Here is a 27,775-nt window from a genome sequence, read left to right as displayed (position 1 = left end):
GGATTCTGGATTATCTTTTTCAGGGTGGGGATGGGACCCTCTCCCTAGTGCTAACAAAATCAGCCTGTAATTAGACTATATTTAGCACCTATTAAAATAAAGCAAATGAAGTTTGTCCAACTAGACAATGCCAGTTTCTGAAAGTGCAATGAATGAATTACCAAATATATGATATGTAAAAAAAGTTATCTTCCCTTTTTTAAACAATTAATTTCTGAAGTCTAGGAAGTAAAATGACCAAGTGAAGCTAGCAGTTTGTTTGAAAGGTGCACATCAGGAGTAAGGCCAAGCTGTATACTCTATAACCCATATTACACCCATCAATCATACACCAAAATAAAGGGAATTAAAGGTTCTTTGAACAATAAATAAGATTCACACGGTCTTTTTTTAAATAGCCAGTATAATGAGTGAGGATATCCGTTGAAATTCTTCTTCTTTCGAATTCTAACCCCCATGCAAAATACGAAAGTGTAGAGCGCCACCTAAGACGTCAAAGCGACCGCCTAAAAGGATCTTTCGTTTGGTGTTTTACAGTAATGCAACATAAATATGTTATTTTGTGTCTAAGCAGTAAGGTACCTTACCTAAAGACACACCACAGTATCCGATACCGGTTGATCCGATGGTTGGATTCGAAACCGTGCTTTTCCGGAACGTTAACTTATGCACCACAACAGTTTCTTTATTAGAAGGAAACTCCATCATTGGCCATGATTTAGTAATAAAAGACTTCAACTGTGCATGCCCAGTTGACCTGTGTGATCGAACCGGTATATGCATTCTTTTGTCGCTTAAAAACAAACGCTTAAGCTATGGGTGTTTTGTGGCTTATTTCTTAAAGTTGGAGAGTACTTCCATTTTCGGCTTCCTCAGCTTGAACGCTACTAGCAAATCGCCAGCTGTGACTCTAACTCAGTGACTGCGTAAAAGAGTCTCGCTTTGCTAGCCTTGTTGAACCAGACATCTCGTGTGGCTACACGAGATCTTCGCCGTCACACCGGACCATCACCAATAAGTAAATCGGTTTTCAAACAAGACTAACGCGTTGCCCGCTTTGATATGATGACGTTCAACCACCTCCAGAGTATCTAATAAATATTCAACGTTTATCGATCATGCACAAATTGTTCTGATGGACTTTATGGTAAAAATAAAAAGAGAAAGAAAAATAAATGAGTGACTCCTTTCATTGTATATAATTTGATCAGACTCTCTGTCTGAGTAGATGTCTCTGAATCTCTCGATGGTGCAGTTGGAGTAGACTAACAATTGAGACTCTATTCGTAAGTGTAACGGGGGGAGAATTTTCCCTCCAAATTTGGTTTTCGTTATCTAGGGGTTGACCGCCCTCGATGTTATTGCCCGGTTCGAGTAAATATAAACATAAGTGGTGACACTTATAGGTGAAATAGAGATCTGAGCAGGTATATAGAACAAACCAACACGAGCCCCCGTACATGTAAACAAACAATTTAATCAATTACATACAAACACTGTGAAAATTCATTACATCAGGAATGTGCTCTGCTTTTAGAAATTTAACCTTCACCGAAATACAGAGAAAACGCAAATAGATTTAAATAAAATAGCCGATCTGTTTACTGATAGATTTAGTTCATCATAGGATCGCGTGAACAATCGAAGTCAACGTCTTGTACGATTGCATAACCTGCTCTTCCTCAGTTTGTCTTGCTTCCTCTGTAGCTGTTCAGACCCTTGGATCTCAGGATGATACTTTCCACCATCCGTCTCAGGATACTCTCAGAATACGTTTCAGAAATTAATACGTCGCAGGATTGCGTCACAGGATTATACGTCTCACTGCACTTCTCTCTATACTTCTCAATATACGTCTCAGAATAACATCACATCATACGTCCCAGAATAATACGTCTCATACGTCTCAGGATAACACGTCTCATACGTCTCAGGATAACACGTCTCATACGTCTCAGGAGCTATTTCCTCCCTTTGCTTTCAACGTTCCTCCCTTTAATCGGTAAATTTAGTTCGTCGGTTCCTTTCGACAATAGTCCCCTTTTGGACAACAGTTCTTTTTACGAGGGATTTCTTGCAAATCCCAAGGAGTCCTACTTTGGTTTTCCACGTAGAAAAGCTTAGACTGATTAGAATTTCGATGTGGCGATTTTAGAAACCTAGAGAATTTTGTGTGGGAAACACGCCCCTTATTCAACGTAACCAATCAGAATCAAATATCTCTGCCGCCTTTTTCCAGAGGCGCCAAAGTCAGGATCAGCTTGACCTGGCAGTTTGAGTAACAGAGTTTCTGCGATCTCTCAATTGTGACAGCTTTACCATGAAAATGAAGTTTTCCGTGTCCCTAATAGTCCGCCTGGCTGTTGTATAAACAAATACTTAATTAGGAACAAAATCCTCCCTCTAAAGGACATTACCGTACACGGTAGTATGGCCATATGATAAGTGCTTGTCTCCACAAATCTAATTAATGGTTCTCTGGTCTCAACTAATGTATTCTTGTTAGATCGACATAAAATTTGCCACTTCACAGTAAGCATTCGGATAAAACATATCATGAAGATGGTATCCGACCATGGTTGACCTGTAGCCTTTGATTTTTCAATATTCATGATAAATAATCACATGCTTATTGTGATAGGACAGATGGTATAATGGCGCAATAAAACTACATAATGACATCGACAGACAACAACAATAATATGTGAAAATAAACGTCATCCGATTTTGTTTCCTTCAAAATGTAATACAATATATTCATCATACCAGGATGTATTTGTATTTTAAAATTAATGGTTCATTTATACGGTTTCGCACTTTGGATAGGGTTCGACAATGAAAGAAAGAGAATTTCCCAGGATTTCTTCACAAGTTATCCAAATTTGTCTATTAAAAAAGACACTTTTTATCCTAGGTATTGTTAAAATAACATTTAATTCAATTCATTAAAGTGCATGATTGATGGGAACAATTTGCGTTATAGAGTATACAGCTTGATCATACTTTGGATGTGCATCTCTCAAAAGACTGCTATATCAACTTGGTCGTTTTACATACTGAACTACAAAAGTAAATTGGAAAACAATTAATTTATTACAATTTGAAAAGCTGGTACTGCCCAATTTGGCAGAAAGATTTCAATTTTAATAATTTCTAAAGTTAGTACACTTTGGACCTGTTCAGACTAATTTTTGGAACACACAGGAGCAGCCATTTTGATAGCTGTCTGCTTCGGATGATGCAAAATTTACGTAATCATGTAAAGAAATTTCAGTCACAATACATGAAAGCAGTATGGAGATGTGCCAGAATATATTTTCCACTGTGCAAGTTGCCTTGGAAGCATAATAACTGTAGAGGGTACCAAATTATGCAGGCAAAAATTTAGTGCGAAGCTTTTATCGTCGCTGTTTCTTACCAGCCAGAGTAATGACAAAAACAAATGAATTTGTGACATCTGTTATATTTATTACAAATAATGGTGCCGAATAAACATAGACTTGTACTGTGTCCTTTTGCTCATTCGCATCAGACATCAACAAAATTTCATTTCTGCTTATATATATATATATATATATATATATATATATATATATATATATATATATATATATATATATATATATATAATACTATCATACAGGTTAAAGAATTTTCAGTTGGTACTGTACAGAGATTCGAAGCCAGGTACGCAGGTAAACGGTACCACCCGCTTTGCCGTTGTATTAAATATTCATTCTGCCTTCTATTATCAAGCATTCTCCTATAGAATTCAGGGATAGCATTTTCCTTTCTGTCTAGTGTATATTTATAATTTTCTGTCTGTCTGTCTGTCTGTCTCTCTCTGTCTCTGTCACTGTCTCTCTCTCTGTCTCTCTCTCTCTGTCTCTCTCTCTGTCTCTGTCTCTCTCTCTCTCTCTCTCTCTCTCTCTCTCTATATATATATATATATATATATATATATGTGTGTGTGTGTGTGTGTGTGTATGTGTGTTTGTGTGTGGGTGTGGGTGAAGGTGTGTGTGTGTGTGTGTGTGTGTAGGCATTACAATGAGAAGGGAGCTCTTGGTACACCTGATTCGCAATTTCGAAAGCAATTAAAATGTATGCGCCAATTAATTATGTTTTAAACATCTACAGAATACTTAATTACAATTTATTAGCTTCTGTTTAAGCGCCTAATTGCTTTCCCGACTAACTGTTGCATAGGTTTTAAAAATCGTATATCGCCTGAGTAGAACTGTGATTCGGATACAATAAGTTAAACAAATCAGTGTTGATGGAAACAATTATTACGCTCTCTTAAATCGGTTATGATTAATTGTCATATCCTCTTCCATTCTCAGGAAATAGTAAAGAAGTGCATGAAACTGAAAACTTGACATTTAAATTAAATATAAGTAGTTGCTCTTGGCTCGAGATATAATCTGAACAACCCACATAATACTATGTACACATATTGATAATTTCGGGTACTCGCTGCTGTTTGTGTTGTGTTTTACTCTTCGTTCTGGCAGTCAAATAATCGTGCCGGTCAACAAGAACAAATGAAGAAAATCAAAATCCTTGCATAGCCCTTGATCATAGCCATGTCCTCGGCACCTAAATGTCCACGAGAATGTTCAAGCCACACCCACACATTTCAAATTAGTAATGTCAGAAAATTCAAAACTGTTTGTAGACTTTAAAAAATGCTGAGGATATCCTTGGGATATGTATATGTAGACTCGGTCTAACATTTACTTCCGATTCACATTAAAAATGTAAACATGTTGCCAAGGCTGAGCATCCGCCTTGCATTGCATCTTGCGACCGATCTATCCAGGCACCATCAAGTCCAGCAAGCATTTCATCTAAACGAACAAATCACTAATAAACCAAGCATCTTCGCATTGATAAAAGACGTAGACCGTTAACATGCAACTATTTTATTCTTTTGGTGGATCTTCTATCTAGAGATATCGTACGATGGTTCCTAAATGAATATTATACTCGCATCCAGACTTGTTCATTTGTATAATATTCATATTAAATCTCGCTACGTCGACAACAGCAACATGCCACACATAAACGATTAATAACACTACGAGCGTCCTTTCGAAAGTTGAAATTAAGAAAACTGTAGATAAGTGGATTTATGGCATTATTGATAAAATAGGATTTCACACAAAATTTATAAACAACTTCTTCTGTAGGACTCAGCCCAGCCTCAAAATTTTTTTTGATGCTTCGCAGCACCATGACGGCAAGAAAGGGGAGATAACTGACGATGTAAGCAACCGTTACTGCGAATAAGACAACAGTCGTCCGAGTGATTTGTATCTGCTGCTTCTTACCATTTGTCATGTTTGACTGTGAGACAGAAGAGATGCGCCTGTCCTTGCTGTATTTTCGCGGCACGGTTTCGTCAGTTGGTTCAGACGACATTTCAGTACTGATGGGATCTGAAGATCGAGGTTCGGTACCTTCGGTGTCCTTCATGGAGCTGTTACTAAAATGGCGATTTTTGGAAGACGAACTGCTTCTGTCTGCTTTCTCTCCGATTTTCATCTTCTTCTGTTTCCAGATTTGGGCTCCAATGCTGCAATAAATCACAGTGAAAAACACAGTACATCCAATAAATAAAAGAAACAGAAAACCGTAGTAGACGGTTGGGTAGATTTTTTTTTTCACGGAGTCGTCTGTTGAGCAGTCTACTCCAATTATATTATTTTCCAACGTGATAGTGTGTCTACCAAATAGTAAACATGCCGGCCAAGAAATAAGGACGCCACCTCCAATTGCAACAAAGCACAATCGTTTTGCAGTTTTCTGTGACAAATGGCGTCCAAGTCTGCATATTCTTAGATATCTGTCCACAGCTACGACGATTAGGATTATTGTCGATCCTATGTTCGTGACTGACTCCACAAAGCGAAGAAGTTTGCAAGCGGCCGACGCATAGAACATATACGGATATCGAAGATCTGCAACCTCTGTTGGCATGCCGATGAGGCAGGTCAAAAGGTCAAGGACAGCTAAAGTCAAAATGAAGAAATGTGAAGACGTCTTTTTGGGTTTGCTGCCGTAAACGCAACAGACGAGAATGTTTCCTACTGTGCCAACGATCGTCAGAATTATCATATAGGCGATAACAGGGATGTACAGATTCGCCTTTTCGTCATTGTACCGCCGTAGAATTTCTCCTGTGTCAATGCTACTGCTTTCATTTGTTTGTACATGCAATGTGAGATTTTCGGCCCCATTGCCAAGGGTAGCTTCAGTTGTCGACATGCCTGTAGTTATGAATTTAGTCAATCAGACACCATCAATATGGACTTACTATCTGAAAGAAAAATAAGGCACCTTGAATATAATTTTTAAAACAAGAATTGATTTATTCTTTAGATTAATACATACTGGATGTATCCAGTATGTGTCTACGCTCATTAATTAATTAATTGATTAATAAATTAATTAATTAATTACGGGTAACATTAATTGCAGGTTAACTCAGCTCTGAAGTCATCCTATCGACATCTTCATCTGACAACTAATGGTTCAAGGTTTGATCATGTTGCAATCTTTTACAAGCCTTAGACGTTTTTCATATTAGATTCTTTATTTATTTTGTCTTTGATTCAAACACCAATACAGCAACATCTTTGTGATAAAAGAAAGATGCAGACAAATTTTACACAAATTTATTTATTTCTTTTTTCTTTATCGATTTATTTATTTCCATGTAATTGACTATCTGTCTGCCTTATTTACTTAGGTATGACTGACTTACTGAATAAATGACACGTATTGATCTTCTCGATATATGTGTGTTTGTTTTTTATTTGAACAATTTTCACCTATTGCATGGCAAAAACGTATTCTTTTTTACCAAAAGATTTTCTGTAGGATAAAATACGAACATATATTATAACCGTAAATGTAGAACTAACAATCATAAGTCAGTAGAAACAAGTAGAAACGACAAAACCATATTCATATAACTAGTCATGCGCTCTAAGCAAGAGAGAAAAAGACATTCCAAGTCCCAACAGGTACTTCAAGGGTATAACTTTAAATTCAGAAATAAAGAATACCATTTTAAAATTTTAGAACTAACTAACTAAATGCATAGTAAAAAATAAGTATTAGTGGGATAAAGGTACATGGAAATGAATACTTACAATTATACTGATTATCATTAAACTAATCCCCATAATAAATTAAAATGATGCCGGATAAAAAGCTCTTTTCTATAGGCTACTTAAACGATTTATTTAATAAACTACAAAAAACATCACCAGAACAATAACTTGTCAGGTCTCCATTATGATGTAGAACTCAATTTTGATCTACATCAATCATTCCCAAAGCATGTCTATAATCTTCCATTAAACAGAAGTATTGTAAACATATTTCAGTTCATCGCTATCTACTTATTTAATTTTCATACTTGGCAATAAATAAAATCAACTTTAGTTTTATCTACCTTGTTATGAATGCAAAAGTAATATTAAATCTTTATTATTTGAATAACTCATGACTAATGTGCAAATTGCGGTGGTTCTTAAGAATAATGTATTAAAGTTGTGTTTCGCAAATTATTCAGACAGAAGGAACAGAGCAAAACCAATAAAAAGACCAGCACATAGCAAACAGACAAACGTGGCAAGAAAGAGGTGAAAGATCAAAAATGGACAATTATTTTTTATCAATGTAAGTAATAGAACAGCATTTGTTTTGAATATTTAGATATATATTTTCTCCATAAAAGTGCAAGTGGCGCGAGAAATGGCATTTAGTGCTAGCATAATGCTTGGTGTACAATCCTATAATATACTGTTTTTTTTTGTTTTTTTACCACAGTATTCGGTACCTTAAGAAAGCTTGATACAGAATCAGTGGAAGAATTTCTTAAACCTAATGGTTCCAAAGTCATGTGTGGATTGTATATCTATCTATCTATCTATCTATCTATCTATCTATCTATCTATCCATCCATCCATCCATCCATCCATCTATCTATCTATCTATCTATCTATCTATCTATCTATCTATCTATCTATCTATCTATCTATCTATCTAATACATACCTCAAACGGTATATTATCAGATATGCTCCAAGTATGGACAGCTGAACAAAAACGCCAGCTCAGAAAGACGTCTATTTTATAGTACGAAAGTTTCCCAATATCTGAGAAATGATATCATTGACCTACTCTATAACCAATATACGGATATAGTAAAGATATCGTTAATCCACGCTATAGCCAATATAGAAATCTTGTAATTTTTTGGCTATTGCTTCCTGTAACCACTTGATAACATCTTGAAGACCTTTTGAGGTTTTTGACCCGTTAACTGCAATTACGAAAGGGTGATCTAAGTTCTTTAAGTAATTGGCACTTAAATATACCAACATTAATTCGAAAATTATCACAGCTGCATGCGTTTAATCACATTCTAATACCCAAAAAGGTTAATATGCCATAAAGGCACACATTAATAATCCTTGGTAGGTAATATGACACGCTGATAGGGGTAAACAGAACGACGAAAAGAAAGAAATAAAGAAAAGTGTATTTTCTTAAAACTTTAAGTAAGCGGAAATTCTATCTGTACTTTGCTTTATCTTCTATTTAATTCTAGTTGTCACATCTGACCGTTTTCATGTTATGTCCTTTAAAGGCATTTGATTCAGTTGAAAGTTCCTGGATTGACATGGATGTAACCATCTAAATGTAAAGAAAACTTGCTCTAAAAAATTCGACTGAGTGTGGTGGGCGCTGGCTTGGACACTCGCCACTCCACCCTCACACCCCATACCGATCCACCTCTGGTAATTATTGCTGATTGCATTAAATATTCATTACGTTCTGTGGATTCGCGTGCACGAGAGACAGTCATACAAGGAACAACCGTCAAACCGTCAAACCACAGCAGTATACTTCGAAGGTACGCGCATATATGACACAGAGAAAACTAAGAACTCATGCTTTCAACATGATGCATAAAATCTATTTGGAAATCACGTTCATTCGTATTGGGTCAACTCTCTCTCTCTCTCCAACCAAAATATCCACCCTCATATTTTAGTGTTTGGAGAATAATAGTGTTTTATAATAAATTGTGACCCCTTGTACTTGAGGTATTTAATATTTTGTCTCTTACATTAATATTTTATTTTGTACCTCTTTTAAAGAAGGTACTTTTACCTATGATTTTACTGGCTTATTATTGAACTCTAATTTGGCAGTGTTTATCTTCTTCAGATATGCAGTTTACATTTACAATTTCTGGAGAATTATATTTAATCGATACTATCAAGTCAGGAATATGTGTGTGTGTGTGTGTGTGTGTGTGTGTGTGTGTGTGTCTTGGGTTTTTAACGTAGCTTTAACAAGTTTAGTTACTATGTCTTCAATGTGGCAGTTTATAGTGATGTTTAGCACTGGGACATCATGCCGCAGATAAGTAGCATCATGTCCTACCCAGTGACATTTTTCTAACACTAGGCCGACCAGTCCTAACATTAACCTCTTAATGTTGGGCGCTAAGCAGCTGCTAGTACCATTTTTAAGTCGTTGGTATGACTCAGCCGGAGTGCTATAATGTGTGTGTGTGCGCGCGCGTGTGTGTACGTGCGTTTATTAGTACATATCATTTCAAGTCTCTTTTTTTTGAACCAGTAAAATGGCTGTGACAAGGAAACAAAAATTGGTCATTAAAGAAAAATTTATATTGATGCCTGTTTGTCTGGTGTAAAACCTGACATATTTTTGTCAGCATCAATCGGATATATTCAGACATGTACATTGACCTTATTATAAGTTGTCTTTCTCATGTGATAACACTAACTGTGTATATTAACGTTTGAACAGATACGTGAATATTTTTAATTCAGTATCTTATCAATTTATGTCTGACTTCGAAAGTGTTTAGAGTAAATACAGTCCTATGAAGAGTCAGCTATATGTATTCTCAATACTTGAATGGTGATACTTGAATGTTTTTGATGGCATTTTTTAAGTAGACTGTCATATGTCTTTAGATTGAATTATTACCGATGGGGAAAAAGAAAGAAATGGTCAGATTTGGAATATAAAAGCTCTTTTTGCTTACAAATCTGAAAAATAAAACATGAGTTATGTATTAACGTAGAACGTGTGACGTCTCGGAAACTTCTAAGGTTTAAATATATCAAATCAGACATCGTTCAGATTAGACATGATGAATAGTTTCCTTTGGACTAAACTTGAACAAAAGGCCTTAATAATCTCGTTACAGCTTTTCTGGTCTAGGAATCTGCTCGACTCCTAAAATTCTGATTTGCAGATTTTTTAAATTTGTAATAGGGAATAAGTAGTATGTATGCAGTTAGGTAGGTAGGTTAGTAGGTAATTAATAACGTTGTCAAAACCTTGGAGTGTGTGTGTGTGTGTGTGTGTGTGTGTGTGAGAGAGAGAGAGAGAGAGAGAGAGAATGTCGTACTTCTGCATGTTGTGATGGCTCTACATACATGTAAATCCAGTCTTTCTTTCAAACTGCCTATATTATTAGATTTTTAATGGCACAACTAAATGAAAATCATTATCCAGTCCACGCATAAAACACCATACAGAACATCTAGCGCAAAAGGAGGTTACCCACTCTGTTCTAATGTCATTAATTTCCTTTTCGAACAAGTCCATATTCCCTCATTTTCTCTTCATTTTATCTTCCAGCCATATTTCGTAGATGTAATTAATTTCACATGGCTCTAGCTGAACACCTTAATGTTTACAGGTACATACATGACGCTGTAAGTGACTAATATAAGTTGTCATCTATGATCTTCACAGAGTAATAAAGTACGGTAGGTATATAGGTATGATTAATCTTCAGTCACCTTACAGTGATTTTGGATTGATTTAAAAACCTAGGCAAACCTTTTTCCTACCTGAACATTTGCGTATATACCATTATCCAAGCTAAATTCATGAAGAAGTATTGAAGTACATTATCAGTGGTACATATCAAAATAAACTTTGAAAATATATTTATCAGGACCGAGCTGAACTAGTGTGAGGTTAAATCAGTCTGTTAGGTGTCACGAAACGATTTTGTACTTTGATTATAGTAATTAGAGACACCACCTTCAACACAAGTTCAATTAATTTTGTTTTTAAGGTTTTTATAATGCCACTCCCCTATAAACAATCTCTTGACATACTCAGTTAATTAAAGTTTTTATAATGTCAATACGTACCGAACAGGTTCTCGACACAATTAATTACTCTTTAAAACTCGTTATTAGTCTCATTCGAAAACTAATCTCAGTTTTATTTTTACCCTATGTATAAAGTATTTACCTTTATAACCTTTAGCTTTTATTTTTGAAAATCTTACACATGTTGACAGATTTACCTTTTAAAATCTAAATCATATAGCCAGGATTGTGTTGATGTGCTGTTAAACTTAATGCATGCATACATACATACATACATACATACATACTCAATTCTGCTGCAGGTCTGGAATATATTGTGTGTATTTCATCTAATTTATTTCTTCCATTGGATTGCTTTATCGCAAATAGTCGATTTACTCATTAAACCTGTAACATTGGAACTACTGTCGTTTCAGGCTACATATTAATTATTATACCATCGCTTTTCGAGACAAAGACTAGGTTAATTGGCACTGTTCGTCCGTGCATGCTTACGAATGCCATATCCTGTAATTCGACCTGCAATGTCCAAGGTGGAGACTTTAAACTTTGCTAATTGATTTGGGGGTTGGGTTGGATCTGTGGAGACAGATTTAGTTTAATTTAGTGTTTTACTGCATAGCAACACACTAAAGGTCATTTTAGTGCCCGTGCAATTTAAGTACACCTCCTCTCGGGTGACTTGATGGTAGGATTCGAACCCGCATCTTTCTGGAGTCCGGTATGCTAACGACTGGGGCCAACACGGATGGTGGAGTATATGTTTCAGGGTGAGTGGGTGGGTGGGTGGAGTTATAAAGGTCGAGAAACGTTCGCATAAGTGTAATAGTCTAGGATGTGTGGTAATTTCGTGAGGTTGTCGGCAGAGTGTTTCCACTTAGGACATAAGTGCAACATGTATAGTGCATACATCAATTTTGGGAGGGCAATGGTCAACTTTTGATGTCTGCTGTGATTCCTCTGTTATAAACACATACTCAGGATGTACAGTTAAATTATTTGTATGCATTCAAGAACAACGCATGTGTACCTCTGCTGCATAATTAACTGTACAATTATTTACTAGTACTTGAAAGCTAATGAGTTTTGGAGCAATTAATTCTGCATGTGATATGTTGTAGCCGGTGATGAAAATTCCTCTCCGCTTTACGAAACCTACATAGACGAAAAACATTCATACATACATACATACATACATACATACATACATACATACATAATGATTTATTTAAAGAGGGTGACTCATATACGCACGCACGCACACACGCATGCATACATACATATATACATATATACTGACAGACAAAGAAACATACATATTACAATCTTATTTGATTACTTTGTGTGCAGTAAAACTACATTTGCAATGTATAACATAGCTCAGATGTGGGTCATTATAGTTTGATGGAGAGAGTGGAAGTAGCTATCAAATTGGTGACTCCTGGACAATATGTAGTTAAACTTCCGCTTAATAGCTCAATAAATGTCATAGCTCTCACGAATAAAGGCGTGATTAAGCACAGATGTACATTCCTTTAACGACGTAGATTAAATGTGTAAAAGTAGCTAGGACCGTTGCGAACATTATTATTGCAAACTCAAACTTCTGCTAACATTGCTGAACAAGTATCAAGCCGTTCGTGCCTAAAGAAAAAGTGTAGAAACGTATGACTCGTATTTTTAACGCGATTAAAAAACAAATGCGTTTATTTTTAAACACATTAACAATGAAGTAACACAACTGTATGCTTGTTTGTCTGTTGCTTTGTTTGGGAATATTTTGTATATTAAGATTTCTATAAGGGATGTCCAGTTGCTATGACTGATCCTAAATGAATTGCGCGCCCCTGAGTGTTACTCAAATGACAATGTAATCCCTTTTTATATTGCCATGGAAACCGTGCTTATTGCAGGAGTACGGTATAACTAAAATGTTTATTGTTGAACATATCCACACGTTTCAGATATCAAGCATAACATTATTCAGTCAAGCGCACTTGAAAAATGCAATATCCAAAAAAAGGTCGTTAATAGTTTACTGCAGACCAAAACTGAAGGGGTTCTTGAAAAACAAAAGAAACGCGTTTGAAGTCCATACAATTCGTTTCCAACGCGTTAGATTGTCAGATTTGATCTGGAAGAGATATCCGATCAGAATCACTTTTACATACGAAGTGAGATGGGGATATGCTCCACTGATTAACAAAACAAACAGCGTTTTCAAGTGGGCTATATTTGTTTTAGCAATACATCATGAAATCTCAATATGATACCACATACTTTCTTAAAATGAAAAAAAAAAAATAGAAGAAAAAAGAAAAGATAAAAGAAGAAAACAGGAACATATAAAGAAATGTCTTGATATCTGACTCGCTGAATTATGTCCTATACCAGTGCTGTTCAACCTTTTTGACACCATGGGTCACTGAAAAATGTATTTCTTGAAGCCGAGGGCCGTAGCAGAAAATGGAAAAGCAGCGACTACATAGCTGCTCGAGCTCTAGCGGGCCATTTAAAATCAGCAGCACCCTTTGTCACTGGGAGAATGTAATTATGATGGTGTAAGGCTACAGAATAAAAAACTAATAGCCATGTGTCACATGGCTGACTATTTTTTATAGAGACCTAATGTCTTACCGATACAGAAAGTTTTCCATTTTAGCAAATTTGTATATAACTAATTTGTATCCCATACTTTTACTGTATAAACAGAGAATATGATAAAAGAAGGATGGCCAAGATTGATCGGCAACACTTTTCTTGTGAGACATAGTCCGTTTTTTAACGTCAATTGTATTCTTCTCGCAACGATTGAGGTTGATAGTGATATTAAACACTACGGCATGATGACTAATTCATTAACAAATACGATAATGTCAAGTTACTTTCATATGGAAAGATTTATCATGAAGGAAGAAAAAAAACTTCCATTAAAGAAAAAGAAATTATCTTCATTTTTAGGATGGGCTTGTTTTCTAAGTCATTAATTGTCTTAAAAATATAAAACTTTTTAATTTTATCAAATACTCAACTAAACGTTCTCTACCTCTTTCAATTTTTTTACAAAGTGCAATTTGAGGTCCATTTCATAGTGATATAATTTCAGAAAAGCGGCTTGTTTGAAAGGTAGGTTGAATACCAGTGTCCTAGCTGTTGCCCCAAATAATTAACGTGTACAACTTCAGCTGAATATTTACTCTCAATGTTTTTTTTTAACAAACCGGATCCAGGTCATACTTGTCAAATTAGTGTTATCGCAGTAGTCAGCTGCACAAACTAGCAAAACGGACGTAGATACCGTTATGACACCATATTCATTCCGAACGTCAGCAGTTCCGGGTTCTAATCCCGTCTCTGCCACGTGCAAGGGTTAGTGTCCGCCCAGCCAAGGTTGGAATTTTCCCGGGTTCTCCAGTTTTCTCCACTTCAAGTATGATTTGACACCACCGTCTGGGCCGCCGGGAGTGCTAATGATTAATCAAGAAAGTGTGCATAATTTACATTGCTATTATATGCAATTGTATCATAGGCGGAAGGAGCCACGTTGCCATGGTTCAAGGCCGCGCATACAGTCCCATGCAATGCCTTGCATATAGCTCGCTTTGCCATGGAATGTTTTGTGCTGTTATCGATGTTACACAAGTCAACCAACGCTTCAGTTGTCTACAATAAATGATGATGCTGAATTTATAAGCTTGTTATAAATTGATTGATAAATCAAAAGTCATTAAACGTTTTTCCGTCCGCGGACCTACTACAAGCCGGTAGGAAAAGAAAGAAAGAAACGAAAACCACCCACAGTCAACAATTACCAAATGCTGCTGGCACTGCGTCACTGGTTGGGTGTTGGGTATGTAGAGGCTTCCAAGAAGTCACCGAAAAGTTAAACGCTACTACCAAAAGTCAAAGCATCGAAAGGGGCAAAACTAGCGAGTATTTTGTAGTTTTTTAATATTTGCAGTCGTTTCAGTGTCTGTGTTTCGGTAAACAGCATAATAAGTAATTTATTGCAAGTGGAACACATTATTTACATTTTGCCTTACATATAACAATACTTATTAAACATAAAACCTGACAACAGTAACTATTAACTATAGTTCCATTACTTTGGACGTCGTGCCTACATTTAAAAAACGGACCAAAGTGTGTCAATAAATGAGTCAAAATAAAACTAAAAGCTAACTACAAGAATATAATTGGTTGTTTTGAAAAGTACCTATGCGGACATTACATAACTGGTTCTTTTGAAAGGCACCTATGCAGAAATATTAAATAAAACATAAATTTAAACCAAATGAAACTTTTTCTCTTCTTTCACGATTATAATTGGATACAAATGTGTATGTCTTCGCAAAGAAAGAGCCAACATGAAATTTTGTCGATGTCTTGTATGCTTCGCCTTTATACAGTAAATAACGCAAAATCTTAGACCATTAAAACCTCAATTTGCTTTTCATTTGTGTTAGCATAAGTGATAAATATGAAGGCATACATGAAATTGCAGGACCATACATGCAACAGAGTAAAGGAAACTTAGTTGTAAGATACAGATTGTCTGGCACTAACCAACTACCCGACAATATGGCGGATCATAACAACTGCACTTCTTAGAACAGAGGTGAACAAAATACGATCCGCCGACACATTTAGTGAGACCCGCGTCTTTTGTCCTTATTTGGCTCATGTTTACGTGTGCTTTAATTACAGACAAAACATTCGCAGTGCGGCCCGTCTAGTTTTCTGGCCCATGTAATCGTTTGAGTTGTCCACCCCTGGCTTAGAAGAAACTCTGCATTAAAATGATTTCGTTCCATCGGAGACAGCAGTAAATAGATTTTGTTTTTATTAGCACAGAAATTAACGTGAAGCATCTTGGGGTCTATCTGCTACTCGCTTCTCAGACTACACAGTTGGGCGTCACGTGACCATATTACTTTTAGTCATGATCTATTTTAGAATGGAAACAACTACGCACGTTTAAACATGAGCATCTTTAATGAGTTTTTTTTGTTGACGCACACAAAATTAACCAAACAACAACAACATGAAAATGCCCGTTGATGACTCCATACAATTTATGTCTGACTAAAGAAAGATGTCCATGGAACAAATGTTAATCTTTTTTAAGGAAGTTATTGCTAGTTTCGTTTGTGAACATGCATTTTGTTTTAACACTTCTGCTTTCTAAGTTTCCGGTCATACCAGCCCTTCCCACTATGCATGTACAAGAAGTGGAAAGGGGACATGATATCATTAACACATCTAGATTTTTGCCATATGGTCTCACTGGATAGTTTCGTATTCGGACACCCCCTAATTTTTACGGTAGAGGTCATGAGCCTAATATGCACGAGCCTTGTATTTATAAATCCAGACATAAACTATATATATATATATATATATATATATATATATATATATATATATATATATATATATATATACACACACACACACACACACACATTACTTTGTGTAATGCTTGAAAATCGATTGGTTTGTTTGGTGACTACCTTTGACAATGTCCAAAATGTATCACTTGTGCAATAATCAGGCAGTAAGTACAACTGTGGTTGTCACATCCAGTTTCACAAACATTGAACCAGACCATCGCCGTTACATTGGGTTTAATTCATATATTTTTTGAGTATGTTTGATAATTAGCGTAACTTCCAGCATTTCAAACACTGTCTAATATTCAATGTTTTTAAAAACTATTTCCAGTTTCAAATGTACATCTTTCATTTTAAGAATGTGATGAATTGCTTCATGATCCAAGCCCAATATCCTTTGAAAATATGGTCGTCAGTGTTAGCCCGTGCGACCATCTAAAGATCGCCCCTACGAGCGAGGTTTGCAGCTATCAAGCGGTCAGTAGGAAATGATACAGATGCTATGATACATTTGGAAAACATGTGCAAAGAGTCAAGAGTGTGGCATACAATATATAGGACAAACCCGTGGGCAAGTATCTAAACGCATGATCGAACATAGATTTGACATTCATAACTTTATTGATCCAATTTTTTAACTAATGTCTTCACACACATCCATGACGGTTTACATTATTTACAAGATTTTTTATTTAGCTCAACTGATATTGTTAATTCCAAGATGTAACGTCTGTAAAAAAAAACACATATTGGATTCACCGTTTGGATACTGTCTATCTATTAGGTTTAAATTCCAAGATTATATAAAATAACATCTTGGTTAATAAGTAATTGTATTTGGTCACTTCTGTTGTTAGTGGTGTGGGTCAGAAACACATTCTCAGTAGCTGGCTTGGTTTGGCTCTTCCAAATATAAGAAGGACTTGTATCTACCTACACCGCTTCCGTTGCCGGACAGAGTGTTACTTTCAATATCACGACCGCTGTGGTGACCTAAGTGCTTAGAGCATCTGCCTCGGATGCGGGAGGTCGCGGGTTCGTACCCGGCAAAGTCATACGAAAGACTTATCAAAATGTTACTAGCAGCTGCCTCAGCATTAAGAGGTTAGCCTGGTGTCAGGATAATGTGACTGGGTGGAACATGATGCTACATATCTGCGGCATGATGCCCCATTAATATACATCTATGTAAACTGTCACACTGCAAACATTGTAGTGATATAACTGGAAAATCGTTAAAGCTACGTTAAAAAACATAAATCACACACACTTTCAATATCAATGATACGCTTCAACTCGCTCAGCAGTTCGCATTCAGTGACCATACCAGAAGAGAATCCAGTTGTTTCACGCCCAGGGAGACGAACTATTTTATATCTGTAGGCTACTCAGTTCAGTTTACAAGGTGTGTGACGAGTAGATTATTGAGTTATTACCTCTGCTTTTTTCAGTCAAACTTCATAAGTTCCGATGGTTTTGCATCTGAGGTGTTCCGGTGTTCCCTTTAACTGAGGCATTATGGGATTGCGGACTATTTACTAATCTCCGAAATTAAAGAGCTTGACAACTCGCAAAACCTCGCACCTCCGAAACTACGAAACTAACGACTGTAAAACGGAAATACTCCAATAGGCATGGACATCTCTTCGTTTAGAATATATATATATATATATATATATATATATATATATATATATATATATATATATATATATATATAACACTTTTTTTTAACGAAGGATTGTATTCACTTTAAAATACAACCAATACATATATTAGACTGAGTTTAGCAAGTAATGAAAATAAACAAAGTAATGGGGCCAAGTGTTTGGAACTATTTTGTTGCACTTAACGTACAGACGTGTCCTCTTAGCTGGTCGGGGTAGGGATAATATTCAACAGCGATGGAGCAGAGTGCCGTGAATTAGAAAAATTTATCTCTTTTTCGACTTGACGGAAAAAGCAAAGGTTGTTCCGATTAGTTCTACTCCAGGGAAGTTTGCTGTGAAATCGGAACACTGTTGATCGATTTGATTGATTTCGATCAATAGTCTCCAGCAAAGTAGAATTGTGAACTGCAAAATAACTTGGAACGATCTGGTTTTTTTTTTCTTCTTGTTACATGCGAACTGGATATTAATCGAAGGAAAACGAAGATATATGACCTGCAATCAGGGGCGGCGAAATATAGTATTCGCATAATCTCCCTTTTGTTTGTACCCCTTACTGATTTAAGAAACGTACGGCATCAAGGATATAAAAAGTGCACAAGACAGTAATTTCATTCATCATTTTCTAATTTCTAACCTAATTGTAACCATGGGGTCGCAAACACTGTTGTTGGCGTTTCGAATCAAACTGGAGTTTCTTTAGTAACACCGTCGCCATATTTGCATCGTCGGGTCTGTTTTCAAGCAACAGATGTAATGTAGTTCAGCATCTGAAATAACCTTAATAATTCCGTGCATTTTGGAGTTTCATCAACTTGTACACATGCATAAAGAGATCCACCGTTTTTATTTCTACAATTTGTTTTAGAAATATTAAAATCAAACATTGAAAATATTGGAACAGAAGAGTTTTTACTGAAATATAATAGTAAAGAAACCAAAACAGGACAGTGAGCAGTCTGTCTGATTGTTTTCATTGACGGTTTCCGCTTAGTTTGAAACGCAGCTATGTTGACAGTATTAAGGACCTCCTGGCGACAATCGGGTGAGAAATTATAAATTGTTATAAAATGACTCAGTTTTGTCCAATTTTTAAAAATATGCTTGATGCTCCAAACGAACGAGAGTCTGCCAGTGCTATAGGCGGTTGCCTAAGGCAAAAATTCAAATTAGCGCCAAATTTGCAAAATTATCGGGGGGTGGGTAGGGGCGCCGATTGCATTGCATGGTTCGCATAGGGCGCCGGTTGCTGGGAGCTATTCATGGGCTGCCACAGGTTGCAATATATTACAGCTTCCCTTGTAAAAGCTAAGAATCCTCACGCGTCGCATTGTGACACATCTCCATAGTGTTACGCGCGTTGTCAGTCAGTATGATCACATAAAACCCCAACTTATTAATATGTGACCTTTCTTTGACCTTGTCCGCAATCAAAATCGCTCTGCACACTTACCGAGATCCGGTAGATAGCCATTCAGTCAAATGTAAACATACAGATTTGTGGAGTTTTGACCTGAAAATATAAAATTAGGCATATTGCACAACCCTTCTCGTGATATCCGTTGTTTATAGAGAGTGGTGGTGGGGGGGAGGAAGGGGTGACTCAACAACTTGGACAAGTACGGCAGTTGTACTGTTATATAAAATTAGTATGCTAGTAGCTGTACCAGGCACCTACCACCCAACGCCAGCATCAATAAAATCCACAAGATGCAACCACTTACAGAACTGCATCATGTACCAGTTCATCGCCAACATTTACCAGCAGTCTTTTTTTCTCACTCAGTTGCTTACAGTAACTACGCCCATGAAAATGCAGTGTCAGCCCTCAGCCTGGATGTAGCGAAACCTACCAGCTAGTACATAATTTAAGTGGATATAATGTTTTTTTTGCGGGGTGGGTGGGTGGGGTAGATGTAGGTTCTTTTTTGGGGTGGTGGTGGTCTTTTTATTTTGCTTTTTGCTCGAATGCGATATGTTTTAGCTAGGTAGTTAATGTCCGTCAGATGGATTTAAAAAAAAAATCGAGTATTGTATCTGAAGTTGAAACCGAAGTACTAATGTGACACCTGTCAACCTGGCTAAGATATATTCTTCCGGTATAATAATTACCTGTGTAAAATACTTTTCCTAAGATGTAAGAAATATTTATTGATATTGACATTGAACTAAAAAATAAGAGTACAAATCTTAGACCTTTCTAACGGGGAATAAGTTTCGTGAAATCGAAACAAGTTTCGTGAAGAAAGAAATGATGTATGACAAACTTGACGAATATTACTTTTCTTTGTTCCTTCGTGGAGCATGCGCAAATTACCGGGAGGTAATTGGGAGACTGTAGGCTCTTCAATCCCATAGTTCCTAAACGGTAACTGGAGACTTGTTACATACCTAGTTTTAAAATTTTTTAAAGAGTGGCCCACTCAAGCTTTGCTCGCTTTAAACTGCCACGACTATTTTCAATTGATGTAAAATCTGTTCATTGAGAAAACATAATACTATACGGCTTAGCAGGGTCACTGTGTGCAAACATTTTACAAACAAAGCTAATTTTTCCCATTGAAATGACAAGTCGATTAGCTCTCGTTAAAAATGACAAGTCGATTAGCTCTCGTTAAAATCTTAAGATGTTGTTTTTTTAGCTTAATATTAATATTGCACATATAGTACTAGAGTAAAATCATTCCCGATGTCCGGTTAATACTAGTATTAAAAGTCTAGTCTGCCATTATGATTCAGTTTTTCTTATATTAGACACTGAATAGTATATACTGATTCACTGTTAGTTACCATTACACGTGTTTCCAAGTGTGCCATCGTATATGTCTATGTTTATAACGCATTCCTCGTCTTTTACCAACATTTCACCGCGTAATTCACACACTCAAAGCAGTTACAGGTTGTATTAAAAAAATCTCGGGAAATAATAAACACCCGTCCACTAGATGCAGGATAGGTATTGCAGGACGCTATCAAATGCTTTTTTAATTCATTAACCCTACGATTTGTCATTCAATTAATGGTAGAATATATTGCAGTCTTCGTTTTATTATTAATGAGCACGAGAGATTGAATGATCACTGGAACGTTTAATCATTACCGGACAAAGTAGACCATATACCTAACAGTTGAAACTAATATGGGGTCAAAAATCTTATCAATATATTAAAGATGGATTAGTCAGTTGGCAGTACTTGTTAGGGAAAGTCAGTGCAAGTAATTTATCAATTTAGAAGAGTATTTCGGTAATTTTGTCAATAATCGGATCGTTCTTATTTAGCATGATGTTATTACACGAATTGCTACGAAACATAACTATGCAAGACACACGTAATGACTTGTCAAGCTTGTATTGGATAAAGACGAAGAAAAAATAATAATTTCTACCAAAATTTTATTAATAATTTTCTTTGGCTTCGAACATGTATAAAAGTCCCTCCCTCCTCTCTCTCTCTCTCTTGAAGAATGACATCGCGTGACGTAACAACCCTGATGCCTTGTTATGAGACTGGCCGGCCAAACAATGGAAAAAGCATATTTAATCAGTTTATGAACTATATATGAAAAAGTTGGTGCTGCAAAACTGATGCTTTCATTTGGTAAAACAAAACGTTATAAATATTGCGATGAATCATAAACACCATGTTGTTAAAAAAATCGGAAGCGAGACTTGGTGTATTTGATAGGTCTAGGCAATTACAGCGCGACATTTTCCTACAGTTCGAGTAGGCACTTGAAAGAAGGGCAAGATCACATGAGTGAAGGACTGCTGAGCCTGCGCGGTGCGTTATGTGCCTTGCTGGACGGGTCAGAGACCGCCCGTTAACTCGTGTTATTCCCGTTTACGTCTGATGGGTCTAAGATAACCAATGAAATATTTGATGACTTTGATAATACCAGATGAGCAAAGTAACCAGGGCATTGACCTTTTTTTTTTTATACCGATAAAGATTTGAGTTGGAGAAAAAAAAAACAACATAAATATATGCAAAAATGTGTGCTGGTTAACTTATCTAAAACAGTTTAACCACACAAGAATATTTTGTTTTCAAACTAAAATTTCTTTCTTGGAGAGAGTTCTAACATTTTATTATGGAAGGAATGGTCTCAAACTGTTATGGCACTATTTTAATTCAGTAACTTACAATGACCTTTATTTCGCGAATCATTTATGTAAACAAGACTTTAACAAAATGAGCGAAAATGTGTGTGCATGCAAATTGTTTGAAAAGAAGGATGGGAATACAAATAAGGATAGAACTGTCGTTTGCAAAACAATTTTCCTGTTTAATTTTAATAGTAAGCTATACAATCTATGACAATGACCTCTCAGGCCATTTGTTCATCTATCGTATGCACCCTTGTATAATATGCGCACCAGTGCGACAGTGTAGACGCAGAAAAGATTAGATGAGCATTGATACATATCAGTCTTTTCATTATGAGGTATTGGCGATGTCTCGAATTTGTAAGTGCACCAGCGCACCTGCCTTAGCTACAAAAATCAGCACCTAAGTTTAAATAATGAGATATTCATAAAATTTTCCTTCCCTGGAAACAACTTACTTGTACAATTATTATTTTATCTCCGGAATGATAATTGCAAACCATGACTTTACGCCCAGAGAAAGATTGCCATTATGAAACTTTAGTTGAATGATTGTCAACGCATTTCTTTCTCTCATGTTTTTTGTCTGCGACATCTTTACCAATGTTATGACTATATCATAGGGTGGGAAGAGGTGGGAGTAATAATCTGTGAAACTGGTGTTATCTCATTGGTTTCTTCTGCAATTACTAAACTTATCCTGGGTCATATGTCATGGCATAAAATCATGCATTTAATTTTATAATTACCTAAAAGAGAGTAACATATTCATGTGTGGCTTGGTTATATTTTTTAAATTTCAAAATGAGTAAAACGTAGAACACTGAAACTAGCAGTGATATAGCACTTTGGTGTAGAAGAAATGCGTATTAAAAAGACGTAAAGTTGGAATATAGGAGCATGCTGCACCTGTACATTTTTTTTTGTAACAATGTGTACTCGTATAATTATTTTCATAGCCTTGCTATCCTCTGACATCCATTTTCTAACAAGTATCAATATTCTAAAAGGTATTAATGGTATATCAGGTATACTTTCCTCACATCCACTCGCGAAGACCGCCTGTTAATTTTGGTTATAATTGTTCATATATACTTGAAAGAAAATGCAAAAATTGTCATATATATATATATATATATATATATATATATATATATATATATATATATATATATATATATATATATAAGCTTACTTAGTAGAATGCATTATTTAATGAAATGCCATTATAAAATATACGTAACATGTGTGATTACAAAGAACGACAATGAGCTAGAAATAAAAACAATAAAAAGAAATAATTAAATGAAACACTGACTTACTGCAAGCCCGTTTGCTGGATTCTTCAGTTTAAAATTTTAGGCGCCTTCCTCAGCAGTTAAAATCCGCTCTCGCGGACTTGACTGGTAGAAGCTCTAAGGAAATTTGTACAAAAGTGATAGTGAGTCTTAAGTGGGCACGAGTATATGTTTCAGTAAGTGGTCATGATTGCGCGCTTTTTAGTGACAAGGAAAATATATAAAATTTGAATTTTATTCTGAATGAAGTATAATGTACTATTGAAATTAAAGTGAATTTACTAAAGCGTCAGCACTTGACGCAATACATAAAATAATACATAATGTACTGCTGATTATAAAATTGCTGATGAAATATTATGATTATAAACAATTCATTCACGAGCGGGATTAACCCGTAAAAGACAAACATCTTTCTTAAAAGACAGGAACTTTCACACACACACACACACACACACACACACACACACACGTAGCAATAATCAGATAGTAAAGAACATTATGCCATCCGCAAGCAGTATGCACATGCATATTTAAGAATTTGCTTATACGGCTTAGAACCTAAAGTTCTTTTAAATGTTGACATTTGAGACACAAAAAGTCCTCAACACGTATAATTTAAATTAAAATAGCAAAACAAAAATTGCATGCACTAGATGGCACTGTACACATCAAATATGCTTGTTTAGTTTTCCCAGCTACAAATATGGAGTCATTTTCAGCATGATTTTGTCTTTAGTAGGGACTAGTAATATCAAATACGGGAAACTAGTAACAGCTTCGTTAATTAACAGTTCTTCACCATGCGTAGCTGCTGAAAGGAATTAATACGGTCACAGTGCACATATGGAATCAATGCAAAAGTGAAATAACTAATAAAAGGCTTGGAAAAGGAAAAGTAAAAAAAGAAAACATTTGAAGTTCATATTGCAACCAGTGGCGCAAAATGTCTAAATATTGTGCACGGTATCCAGTGTCACACACACAGACACACACACACATTCTCTCTGTCTTTCTTGCACAGTGACGGCATATTGTTTCAGATTGAACGTTAAGAAGAATACGGATATGCAAGGTGCACGTATGTCACAAACTTAAGTGGAAAGCGATGATCTTAAACGCCCCTTGATAATCAGAATTTCAAACAGGACTTGAGTTTTACAATCCTCAACTATTTACAGGCATGTATTCGCTCATGGCCCTTCACATACATTATCGGCATCTTGGCACATAAGAAATGACCTTTACTTTGACCTTTCGTACTCACCATCGTATTTTATCTTGTCATCTGTGGGTAGAATTCCTTATATGCTTTTGCGTATCTACACGGTATCGTGCTAATTCCACCATGAATGTTATTTTTTAATTGTCACTTTTATGTTATAATCATAAAAGAAATTATTATTCCACACCTGATATCTTAAACTCGCATTATGAGCTAACCCTGGGTGTGTTGCATTAGTGGTTCGGCATACATTCAAATTAATACAATTATGAGCAGCCCGCTGTATTTACTGGCAGAGTGATCATGGTCCTTTACGTCGTCTCAGTATTGTGCTTGCATATATGGCATGTCTTTGTTGAGTTAAAGTGTTTCTTGTCATCCTCTGTAAACAAAATAGGTTTAGCATTTGTAAGGCCTTAATTCGTTGTAGACTCATTTTGTGAACACGCCCAATCAGTTGTAAAACACACGAATGCGATGAATACCTCTGTAAAGGCGAGTTTGTAAAATTTATACAATGTGAAGTACTAATAAGCCCCGTATGGAGTGCATTTAGATGATTGCAATGTCCAAACTATCTGATTAATGCATATCTCTAATACAAATATACGGTACGATAATGCACTTGAATCATAATATTTTACATATAAAACTTTTAATTCATGCTAATACATTTCAATGTGCAGAGCCTTGTTCAGGCATCGTATCAATTAAGCTGTCTACACTGCAACATGGTGTTGTGTACACTGATATATTTTTTTGGTGTAACGGGATGATTAAGCGTTTTTGTATTTTTTGTCTTTACTCCATTCAAGCAGACATATATACAGGCTTCCCAAGAGTGCTTAGTATTTGTCTCTGTGCAACGTTAAGTATACTTTCGTCAAATATCCATTTTGTATTCTTGCCTACTTTCTGGACAAAATTTGTGTGAAATATATCAAAGAGTTTCTATCACCGTTTGCATTTAATTTTGTTCACTGGCTTAAGGGATCTGATACTCTTGGTTTTATTTATTATCTTGTTTCACAGGTTTGGTCGTAAAGTCAAGCTGTACCACAAGATAATAAAACTTATCTAATTTATTGATTATGATGGTGTTGTTTTCTTACGCTTCAATGTCATTGAAAAATTCTTACAAATCTTAGTTACTCATTTAATTTTCTTTTAAACGAATCTCTAGAAATTTTAGTAATATTCCTGTTAGCAGTTTTCTTATTCACGCATCTCAATTATTTTCGAGTCGGAGAACTAATTTTGTATACTTTGCTTTGGAACAGGTTGATAATTGATATACTGATCCAACTTTGATTTATTTAAATTAGAATATTTAAGATATATATTTTATTACTAACAGGGTAGACTTTTGTGTCAAAAGTACTATTAATACTTTTGCTATAAAATTTGCAAAACTCCCATGTTATCATCTAAAAATACCAGAACTATACCACTTACCATCGCTAGGAAAAGGCCACATTGCTATCAGCGAACCTTTTATTCCCTTCCGGATGGAACTTTATCTCCATATATATGCACGATAGTTTGTACTTGCAGATCCTGGTTCAGTTAACTGTATATTTTTGTTTACAAGCATATTGCAAATTAAATTAAAAATGTACTATGCTGGTTTTGGCATGACGTTGGAACACATCCACAACGTATGGCTTGTATATTTTCGTTCGCTTGTGTACAGTGTACATTTCAATAATATAATCAGGTCAAAAAATGTTTTTCTCTTTCTTCTGTATTTTTCTTCTTTTTGTTTATATACCTTGTTATTTCTGCCATACTAAATAACTCTTCTATAGTTCATTCCACATACAGCATCGCCAATTTTATCCCATCCTAACTCAGTAAATTTTCAGGCCAGCGTGATTTAATATAGCTAAAGGTACATACATCATTTAAAATACTTCATGTGAAGCGAATTAGGTAATTTTAGTTACATTTAATGACGCTGACCTCAAAATTTACTGATCTAGAAACTGAGAACCAAAAGTAGTCCGCACTACGTACCGATGTGAAACAAAATCCAGATCAGTATCACGCAATCGTCTAGATCGTTCGATCGTTAGAATCGATCAGATTGTATAAAATTCTGTCAGTTCATAACAATTTGAATTATAGCTGAAGAAACTGTAAGGAGGCATGAGGCATACTTTTTACATACTTCTATAAATAGAGTCACGTGAAAAGTTACTAATGTAAACATTGAAATAGAAGGCATACACACTGCATGCCTTTAAAATGAAACAAAAATGTTGGTGGGTTTATATTTTCTTCTTGAAATTGATTTTGAAAGACTCAGCTATTAAATATTTGTATTTTCATCTGAAAATAAACCATTCATTATTTGACTAGATCTGAACTACAACTGGAAAACATGTGGTATGTACGCTAGGTGCTGATTTTGTTGTGCCGCCGATTTTCTGAAAGCAACTGTTGTGTCCGAAATGGCAGACTTCTGAAATTTTTCGCTAAATTTGCCTTATCAGATAGAATTCATATGTGGAGACACTGAACACACTCATCTGCTTTCTGAATTGGTCGATATTTCACAAGATGATTTATCAAGCATTCCAAATGAACCAACACAGCACTTTCACTAAAGGTAAGTTTATATAGGGATTGAGATTGGAGGGTGGGTTCAAAGACAAACATTATAACAATTGGACCCATAGTCCTGCAATGCATAACGCCGACTCCGATAGTTACCATGTGGGAGTGGGGTCGCGGTCAGAGCAACTTGGAGAAAGTCAGATTACTCAAGAACAGAGCACGTGTCTACGACGCTTTTATCCAGGTTTCTGCGACAGCGATAGGTTTCTGGTCGTTATTCTCTGAATAAATATGTTGAGAATTATGTATCCAGTCGTTCTTTTACGAGCCGTGT

The 27,775-nt window shown here is 35.8% G+C and overlaps 1 protein-coding gene across 6 annotated transcripts; it reads right to left on the bottom strand.

The window, feature by feature from the left end:
- Nucleotides 1-3,443: 3,443 nt before the first annotated feature.
- On the bottom strand, nt 3,444-26,411 carry LOC149779828 (orexin receptor type 2-like). 6 transcript variants are annotated; one of them, XM_089936494.1, is made up of 4 exons: nt 24,925-25,248; nt 23,682-23,774; nt 19,705-19,764; nt 3,444-6,325 (listed from the first exon to the last, which is right to left on the bottom strand). In XM_089936494.1, the coding sequence occupies exon 4, from the start codon at nt 6,271-6,273 to the stop codon at nt 5,029-5,031; it is 1,245 nt and encodes a 414-aa protein (XP_089792620.1). In that variant the 5' UTR covers nt 6,274-6,325; nt 19,705-19,764; nt 23,682-23,774; nt 24,925-25,248; the 3' UTR covers nt 3,444-5,028. The 6 variants fall into 6 exon arrangements, with proteins under 6 accessions (XP_089792620.1, XP_089792617.1, XP_089792618.1 ...); XM_089936491.1 differs by lacking the exons at nt 19,705-19,764; nt 24,925-25,248 and adding an exon at nt 26,338-26,411; XM_089936492.1 differs by lacking the exon at nt 19,705-19,764 and having other exon boundaries at nt 24,925-25,246.
- Nucleotides 26,412-27,775: the final 1,364 nt, after the last annotated feature.

The sequence above is a fragment of the Sinohyriopsis cumingii genome, chromosome 16, assembly GCF_028554795.1.
Source record: "Sinohyriopsis cumingii isolate HCF-2022 chromosome 16, ASM2855479v2, whole genome shotgun sequence".
Lineage (NCBI taxonomy): Eukaryota > Metazoa > Mollusca > Bivalvia > Unionida > Unionidae > Sinohyriopsis > Sinohyriopsis cumingii.
Note: the sequence above shows the minus strand (reverse complement) of the source record. Positions and strands in the feature narration are given on the sequence as shown.

Coding starts and splice junctions, on each gene's coding strand:
- LOC149779828 (XM_089936491.1), bottom strand. CDS start 6,273: ATGTCGACAACTGAAGCTACCCTTGGCAATGGGGCCGAAAATCTCACA.